Genomic DNA, 9985 nt, shown 5'->3' with positions numbered 1-9985 from the left:
AATGCAAGGTTCTCCACCTTGGGAGGAAAAACCTGCAGCATCCTTATAGGCTCAGCAGTGCTATGTTGGCTAGCACTATGCAAGAAAGAGACTTGGGGGTCATCATTGACCACAAGATGAACATGAGCCTGCAATGCGATGCTGCAGCTAGTAAAGCGACCAAAACGCTGGCTTGCATCCATAGATGCTTCTCAAGCAAATCCCGGGACGTCATTCTCCCCTTGTACTTGGCCTTAGTGAGGCCGCTGCTAGAGTACTGCGTCCAGTTTTGGGCTCCACAATTCAAAAAGGATGTGGAGAAGCTTGAGAGAGTCCAGAGAAGAGCCACACGCATGATCAGAGGTCAGGGAAGCAGACCCTACGATGACAGGCTGAGAGCCCTGGGGCTCTTTAGCCTGGAAAAGCGCAGGCTCAGGGGTGATCTGATGGCCACCTATAAGTTTATCAGGGGTGACCACCAGTATCTGGGGGAACGTTTGTTCACCAGAGTGCCCCAAGGGATGACGACTAGGTCGAATGGTCATAAACTACTACAAGACCATTTCAGGCTGGACATAAGGAAGAATTTCTTTACTGTCCGAGCCCCCAAGGTCTGGAACAGCCTGCCACCAGAGGTGGTTCAAGCGCCTTCATTGAACACCTTCAAGAGCAAACTGGATGCTCATCTTGCTGGGATCCTATGAACCCAGCTGAATTCCTGCCCTTTGGGCAGGGGGCTGGACTCGATGATCTTCCGAGGTCCCTTCCAGCCCTAATGTCTATGAAATCTATGAAATGACTGTGTAGTACCCGCTGGTATTGTGCAGTCCTGGTGGCACATGCTTATTTTTAGATGCTACATTGCCGTAGCAACAAGCTATGGTGACGCAGGTCACTGCTAGCGTGACATAGTGTCTTGTGTAGAAACATCCAGAGTTGAGGCAAAGTTATGCCCCATTTGACATCTGCAGAGTTGTGGGGAGTTTGCTTCTGATGATGAGTTGAGCAAAGGGGGTTGTTTGAAAGCCAGGAGCAGAGAAGTTGGGAATGTTTCTTACAAGGTCTGATTTCATTAAGCATAGGCTGTAGTTGTTTAATGATTCTTTTAATTGGTTCCAATGTCGGGTGGTAAATGACCACCAGGGATGTGCAGTCAGAGGGGAGCTTCTTTTTGTATTGTAGCAGGTTACTGTGGGTGGCTCTTTCAGAGATACTATTTCTCCACTAAAGTATTCTTTTTGTAAAAAAATTAGATTTTAGGTTGTCCAGGTCAGCATCATGAGTAAATAATTCTGTGTAACTTTTAATTGCCCTTAAAGCATTCTGTGCATCAGTGCAGAACTGCTCATAAGCTACATTAGACAATTCATTGATTTTCATTTGACATCATCAGATGTCTAAACGTTTAACAGTACTAGCATTCTGTAACAGTATATCCTTTTCAGTCTCTTAATGCACATACTGTAAATCTAATTATCATTTTGTTCCTTACTACTGTTCCACACTATTGATTTCTTTTTTCAACTGATGATTTAATTTTCCTGCAAAGGGAAAATCCTGCATGATTCACTTCCACAACCATTCCCTAGAGATATTTATTTAAATTTATGAGTCCTACAACATGCACCTATGTTAAGCTTTAGAGCTATGCACCGGTCTTGGGATCTGGGGTAAGCTTCTGTGCAGTGATTCTTAGAGGTGTAAACTGAACTCATAACCAAGAGGTAAAGTGAACTTCAGATAGCTTTAGCCACCTTTGTGCCTTTCTGATTCTGAGCTGCTCTGGAGGTTGAGGTTGCACTTGCATTAAGACAAAGCTAAAGCTGAATACAGACAGAAGTGACACTCTGAATCTCCAGAGTGCTAAAGCTATATATCTGACACATCCAGTAGACCACACCTAAAGAAGGTGTTGGTCCTCAGAAGACAGCTCATGGCTGTATGCTAGAATTCTTGCATAAGACAAATTCTCTTTTCACAGTTGCCTAAATGACCTAGAAGCATAAGACCCATTACTTTTCAATGGAACTTGTACTCTCAAGATGTTTTGATGCTTTGGAAAATTCCACTCTAGTGGAATGCCATTGTTGTAATATATCTATGTAGTCCCATTAAAAGAGTTATTACTTACCTAGAGTATGAAAGAATTACCAAAGAGAAAAATCAACATAGTAAAAAATGCTTCCACTACAATTCAACAAACAGGCCTGGGAGCAGTAGCATAACTGAAGGCAAGCAACCAGGGCAGGAGCCCTGGTATTGCCTGTTTGCCGGCAGGGGGAGGGCACAAAAATAGCTACTGCTGCAACAGTAGCAGCGATCTATGATGCCCCAAGGATCTGTGTCTACTACCCCAGGCACAGGACTGTCCTACTACACCTCTGCCTGGGAGTGTGGCCTCAAGCTCACCAATTTCACATTTTAGAGCAAACAGGAATGGAACCCAGAGTTCTCACAGCTGTGGCAAAGTAGCCTAGAAATGGCTATTGTATAAAGCCAGTTTCCTCTACCCTTTTCCTTGTCCTACTTTTCTCTTTTTTCCTTTCTCCTTATCTCCGTCTGTTTTACCCTTACCACTAAGGTCTCCTATGCTCTAGGATGGGTTTTCTATGCCAACAAACATCACTCATCCCCAGTGTAAATAATGTGTTTACTGCAAATGCTTGATTTTGACAGTATAGCTCACACCAGTTTCTTTAATAAAACAAGATATCTTGTTAGAAAATTTATTTTCTAGGGCTTTTCCCACTCTAGACTCTCAGAGGGGGAAAAAGATTCACATCTCCAACACTCCTATACCAATAGAATGCAGGTACAGTAACAGAGGTCTGTCAAAACTGTGTCATGGCTAAAACAACTGTAACATGAGAAATAACATACCTAGCCCCTTTTATTCCCCTTCCTTCCTTCATGCTGCCTTATGAACAGTATGCTACCATGTGTCAGGACTGTAATATGGAAACACGTCTTTTACATGACAGTATGATCAGTCCGGGGCAACTTATTTTGTTCTCTTCTGTAAGCCACACTGAGCCTTTGTCAACATGACTGGCATATAAATCTAATAAATAATAATAAAGTAAAGAGACAGACAAGAGATAGACCATTTCTCTCTGTCAAACAAACACACATACACATACACATCATTTGCTTTTACCTTTTACCAAAGTGTGTTTGTCAGTAGGAGATGATCGAGCAAGTACCCGAAGTTTTGGCCAGATTTTGTCAATTCGTTCTTGCTCAATCTGAAAAAAAATGATACAGTCATAAGTCTACAATATGCAAAATCTGACTATGTTTGTGCCAACATTGCAGATGGTTCCCTTTCACACTCAAAGCTGGGAACCAGCCCATACAGTGGTCAGATTTCTCCAAAATGACTGACCAGCAATATCCAAGACTATATTAAAGGAAAATAGTGTCACAAGAGAAAATGAATTTGCCATAATCTTTTACTTGTGGTGTTCATGAATCTCTTGCAGTTGAAAATTACAGTGCCATACCAAACTGCCTTAATTTCTGGCTGCAGCATGTAGGATCCACCATAGTAACATTAGGAGCTTTTTTATTACCCTGAAGAATAATTCACATCCAAAATATGACTCTAAAAGCATCAATGTTAAGTTCCTTCTTCACAGAGTTTCACTGGCTTCCACACTAAACATTTTTAGTCTACAAACGAGACAATGTTTCGAACTGCTAGCTCTGCCAACTTTACCTAGTACATGGAAATGGAGCTGGGTTCTCCATCTTATGCATCAGCAATTTATTTAATGTTCTGAAAACCAGATTATGTCCTCAGTGGCTTATGTGCATACTTGAATATTCATGAGTTGGTATGAATATGCCTTCATGCTGTTTTAAAGAGACATGCATCAATGTAATTGATTTGTTTAAAAAACACTGCAGATGTAGTTGGAGAATCTAGTTCACTTTTTCTTTTGGTTCTTAATGGTTACTGTGTTGGCTTTTTTATAAGAGAATATAAGAACAGTAGGAACTAATTTTAGTTGTCACAGTCATATAACAGAATATATGACAGAGATGATCTGAGTAAAATTGTGAGAGTGCGGAGTGCTCCAAATATGGAGAAATATATGATATCAAAGGTTGGCTCCGAAAGTTGCCATTGACATATGAGTTGTGTTCTTTGTATATTATCCACCTGCCCCAGCCAAAGAGCTTCTTAATATATTTAAATTTGAACTTTTTAAATTTGAACCTCACAGATTATGGTTAAGAAATAAGGACAGAATAAAGGCATCACAAAAGTCACTGTTTGGCTAAACAATTCAGAGTTGGATTAAATATAACATACTCATTTTCAATGTAATTTTAAATTATACTGATGTAGTACTAGAATTAGCATAACCTCTCCAGTTATGTTTCAAGGCTGATCTTTTATCTATTGCAGCAAGAAACATAACAGTATAGGAGAAATGCAACATATTTCAGTCTTCACCACTATAGTCTGTGAAACATAACACCTGAAAATATACTTAATATTTAATTTATTAATTACCTCTCCCTTTTCATTTCGGATTCTTCTGTTAAATTCCTTTCCCTCAAGGCAAAGAAAGTCTTCTCCTGGATGAATAATTCCACACTTTATGGCAATGGCACGAGCTGTATTGATGTTGTCCCCTGTGACCATGCGAACAGTAATGCCAGCTTTCTGGCACTTTCTTATTGCTTCTGGGACCTACAAAAATAGTGAAGTACAAAAAAAAGCGGGCATTACAGGATAAGGAAAAGAAGGTATTGCTGTCTAATTTTCTATAGTTGCAATATCTCAAAGCAGAGGAAGTTCTGGAAGAATAAGAAGGTTCATATAATACCAAAAGTCATAGCACAGGTCAGGAATATCTAAAGATTGCCCATGTGAAGGATACATTAAAAAAGTGACCACTGCACAAAAGCCAATCCTGTGTCTTCTTCAATGTCACAGATGATACACTGATAAATAAAGTGGTGTAATAGAAAAGCATTAATTTACAAGGATAAACTGATTACTAAAAGTTATTTTTCTAATAGCTAAATTACTTACAATTATGTTCTGAAATTATATTCTGCAAATGTAGTGAAATAAAATTGCAAGCATATGATCAGTAATTCCAGTGATTGCTACTTTTAAAGAATATACAGGTAAGACAATCAGAAAACTAAGATATTCAGAAGTAAGATTGCAGTTGCAAATGAAGTAGCAAAATCACCTTAAGTCGGCACTCACAAATATGCCATTTTCCTTTTTTGATTGTGGAATATTGAATACATCACTAAAGGACATTTGTTTTATTACTTGTTTTGTACATACATGTTGAAACTTAATGTGCTGCCTTGTTGCTATGCATTTTTTTCATGCAAATGCTCTCATTTCATGATCTGTATACAGGAAGCTGACAACATGGACACATGCTGGCTGTGTCTTGCCATACTTAGAAAACTGAATGCCACATAGAAACTTATGATTAACTGACCTTAATCTGCCAGTCTCAAATTCCTTGCTAAAATTTCCCACCCAACTATCGCTTTGTGCAACAAAGTCCTGACAGCAAATTTCTTTAGATCTGCAAAAAGAGGAATATTTGTGAATACTTGGGATCAGAGCTGCTCTCTTGTATAGAATGAGATACATAGAGAGAGCATCATAGGGTTTGGGTGGGGGAGAGGGGTTGTGCCTGGATAACCCCCATTCCTTTTCAAAATACAAAAATGAGTTTGCATTACATATCTGTTCATATATTTCCTCATCAGTGTTTAGAGTTCCACTATGGACAGAGAAGCATATAGTTCCAGCAGAGTCTTTTTACAGTAAATAGTCTAATAGAGATAACATTTAGAGCAGAGGCCAGTAACCTTTTTCAAGCTACAGGCTGGAACAATCTGGCTCTGGTCTGATACTGTGGCAGCATATCAGCTGTGTTGGGGATACTTTCCCTGCTCCTCCTCTGGAGCCACTCAGCTGGGAACTGTTTCTATGCCACTGCAGCTTCCCTCAACCCTGCTCCCAGGCTGTGGCATGAATGGAGCACCCAAACAGAGGGGAGCCGTGCCGTGCCCTATGGGGCAAGGCTGAGTTAGGAGTACGGGTGCAGAGGAGTGTATCAGCACTGAAGCAGCTCTCTGGCCCTTGTGTAGTTTCTCACTACTCACCCCAGTGCAGGCTCAGACACAGGTAAAATCCTGCAGCTCTGCAGGCCAGATCCATCCTCCAGGCTACATGTCTATCCCATTTTAAGGAAGATAAAACCAATCTAACTCTAATGACATTTTTTTTTCAAAGTGACCTGAGGAAGAACATCTAACTAGTTTTGCTTCAAGACACTTAAAAGCAAAGACTATGATTAAAAAAATCAAGAGTTCTTTGCCTAGGAATATCCTGATTAGATTTTGTAAGTGCAGGTGCTATACAGCGGAGCAGGGGTGATGTTTCTTCTCTGTACAGAAAGGAACAGTGTTCCCTGATAGAAACGCTATCATGCACATAAGTAATACAGCACTGAGTAATTAATAAAAATAGTACAAACTAATCTGGTTCCTGTACCTGTTTACCTTGAGGTTGTGATCAGTGAGCAACTCATAAAAGTAGATACTAAAGGGACAATCCTATTTCACTTTACACACCTGCATGGCAGTTACACAACCATGTAACTAAAATTTTTGGCAGTTATGCACAGTTACAGATTTTACTTTGCCGAAGGGCCTCAGCAGGCCTGTGTGTGTACCTCTGTGTGTACCTGCAAGAAGCGAAATGTACCACAAGGGGGAGCACACTTTCATGTGTTAGTTTAGTAGCCTAGAGATTAGAGAATTCACCCAGGAATCAGTAAAATAAGAGGGGAGAGGGCCTATAACTCAAATCTTCCAAGTGCCCTGCCCATTATTCTATTGGGCTAAAACATAGGAAGGCCTTCCTCCTCCTCCTTTTCTGACATCTAGTAATGGGTTTTGCCTGGCTACAATTTAGGACTTACCTATACTTATGCACTTACCAAGGTAAGCATATAGCACTCACTTGGGGGACCATCTGCCTGGCCAGGGCACAGATCTACAGAGCATGCTCAGTAGACACATGGAGACTTGTGTGTTCACAGCTAAATCACACTGCTGATATAACAAGTAAGAAGTAGGTCATTATGAAGGGAATACAATATAATTTTTCTGTAGCCATTTTTAAACTCAGTTACCTAGCCCTGATAAAAAGAGATTTGAGCCACATATGCATGTATTATTAATTTGTATTGTATATATTATGATCAGAATTTGTTTTGAAAACAATAATTGTTTAATGAATATTCAATATCAAGAATTGTGTAATACAGCCACAAGATTTTTATATTTTTTTACTAAATCAATGAATATACTATACATAATTAAAATTGATGTTTCAAAATAGAGATCTTCCTAACTTTAAAAATGGCAAAACATGAATGCATGTTTAACCCAAGACATTTTGTTTTTAAGGAATATGAATATGTTAGACCACAGGATGTTCCAAGAAGGATTGCCAGGAAGAGACAGGATCCACCTGATGAAAAAAAAGAAGAGGATCTTCACAGACAGGCTCACTAACCTAGTTAGGAAGGCTTTAAATGAGGCTCGCTGATGGAGACGAAAGGTAAGTGGGGAAGTAGGTGATCTGGAGGAAGCACAAGTAGGAGGAGGCATGGGAGACCTTCTCATTCTTCCTGAGAAAGTAGGACAATCAGCTAGTTACCTCAGGTGTCTCTACATGAATGCATGGAGCCTGGGAAACAAGCAGGAAGAACTGGAAATCCTTGCACAGTCATGGAATGATTATGTGATTGGAATAAGAAACTTGGTGGGATATCTAGCATGACTGGAGCACTGTCATGGCTGGGTATAAACTGTTCAGTTAGAAGAAGAGGAGCAAGTGTTGTGTTTTATATAAAAGAGGCATAGGATTGCTCAGAGCTCCAGTATGAACCTGGAGATAGACCTGCTGAAAGTCTCTGGGTTAGGGTCAGAGGAGAGAGCAACAAGGGTTGATGTCATGATGGAGGTCTGCTAAAGACCACCAGACCAAGAGGATGAGGTGGATGAGGCTTTCTTCAAACAACTAGCAGTTTCCCGATCACAGGCCCTGGCTCTCATGGGGGACTTCAGTCACCCTGACATCTGCTGGAAGGCCAATACAGCAGTACACAGGAAATCCAGAGAGTTTTGGGAGAGTGCTGGGGACAACCTGCTGGTGCAAGTGTTGGAGAGGACAACTAAGAGCCATGCTCTTCCTGACCTGCTGCTCACAAGCACGGAAGAATTGTTGGGGAATACAGAAGTGGATGGCAACTTGGGTAGCAGCAACCACAAGATGATTGAGTTCTGGATCTTGAGGAAGAAAGGAGAGCAGCAGCAAAAAGATCCTGGACTTCAGAAAAGCAAACTTCAACTCATTCAAGGAACTGATGGGCAGGATCTCCTGGAAGGCCCATCTGAGGGGGGAAGAAGTTGAGGAGAGCTAATTATACTTTAAAGAAACCTTACTGAGGGCACAGGAATTAACTATCCCAAGGTGCAGGAAGACTATCTGGAAGCAAGTATGACAGAAGACCAGCTTGGCTTAGCAGGAAACTCTTCAGTAAACTAAAACACAAAAAAGAACCTTACAAGAAGTGGAAATTTGTACAAACAACTAGAGAGGAGTATAAGAGTATTGCTCAGGCATGCAGGAATGAAATCAGGGAGTCCAAAGCACAACTGGAGTTGCAACTAGCAAGGGACATGAAGGGTAACAAGAAGGGTTTCTAAAACTATGTCAGCAACAAGATGAAGATCCAGGAAATTGTGGGTCCCTTTTGGAATGGGGAAGGCAACTACTGAAAGATAATGTAAAAAATGGAAGTACTCAGTGCCTTTTTTACCTCAGTGTTCACAGGCAAGGTCAGCTTCCAGACTACTGCAACTGGCATCACAATTTGGGGAGAAGATGAGCAGTCAATAGTGGCAAAGAACAGATTAAGGACTATTTAGAAAAGATGGACATATACAAATCCATGGACCAGAAGCAATACACCCAAGGATGCTGAGTTGGCCAACATGATTGCACAGCTACTGGCCATCATCTTTGAAACTCATGGCAAATGGGGGAGATCTCAAATGATTGGAAAAGGGCAAATATAGTGTCCATCTTGAAGAAAGGGGAGAAGGAGGATCCAGACAAGCCAGCCTCACCTCAGTCCCTGGAAAGATCATGGAGCAGGTCCTCAAGGAATCCATTTCTAAGCACTTGGAGCAGAAAAAGGCGATTAGGAACAGTCAGCATGGATTCGCCAAGGGCAAGTCATGCCTGACCAACCCGAATGCCTTCTGTGATGAAGACTCTGACTTCAGGGTCTGCAGCCTCCCCCTCTGGCACCTCAGAGATCTCCATCCAGATGGAGCCCATGGTTCCAGGCTCCATGCAGATGGAGCCTCTGGCTCTTGGCTGCGGGGCCTGACACTTTTCCAGGCTCTGGGGTCCAGGAGCATGGCCACCTCCCCTTGTGAGGTCTGCTCCCTTTTTGGATCTCTGGCATGCCAGCTGGAGGAGCTCCAGGCCTCAGTCCAGAAACTGCGCTCCATCAGGGATGATGAGCGGGAGATAGACTCCTACTGCCAGGCCCTTCTGCCCCTGGAGGTGGAAGGTAGATCACAGTCGCCTTCCAGGACACAGGAGTACTTGAGGACCTTCCATGCTGTCCAGCCAAGGGGTTGCAACAGGTATGAACCTCTTGCAGCTCCAGCAGAGCCTGCCAAGCTGCCAGCTCCTGCAGGCAACACAAGCTAAACTGTAGCTACCGCTTCCACTCTCCCTAAGACAAAACAAGTGTGTTTGTTGTCACAACCCAAGGGTGTGATTTTGTGTGCGCGCACTTCGGCACTGCTAAATTATTTCCTGCCACGAGGAGCTTTCTTTGCAGGGTGCATTTCTCAGTTGCAAAGAGAAAACCCCGGTGCAAAAAAGTTCCTGCCACCCGCATGCAAATTTGTGTCCCACTATTGGCCA

The 9985-nt window shown here is 41.9% G+C and overlaps 1 protein-coding gene across 1 annotated transcript in view; it reads right to left on the bottom strand.

Annotated features, from left to right (window-relative positions):
- LOC102371752 (plasma membrane calcium-transporting ATPase 2) overlaps window positions 1-9985 on the bottom strand; it is a 664574-nt gene that overhangs the window by 102139 nt on the left and 552450 nt on the right. Inside the window, exons 15-16 of the mRNA XM_014521639.2 lie at window positions 4502-4681; window positions 3137-3224 (exon numbers count right to left, since the gene is read on the bottom strand). Of these exons, the coding sequence (XP_014377125.1) occupies window positions 3137-3224; window positions 4502-4681 (268 nt within the window). The remainder of the gene's footprint in view (window positions 1-3136; window positions 3225-4501; window positions 4682-9985) is intronic.

The sequence above is a fragment of the Alligator sinensis genome, unplaced genomic scaffold (assembly GCF_000455745.1).
Source record: "Alligator sinensis unplaced genomic scaffold, ASM45574v1 scaffold285_1, whole genome shotgun sequence".
Lineage (NCBI taxonomy): Eukaryota > Metazoa > Chordata > Crocodylia > Alligatoridae > Alligator > Alligator sinensis.
The sequence above is the reverse complement of the archived record's forward strand: the minus strand, read 5'-3'. Positions and strand labels throughout refer to the sequence as shown.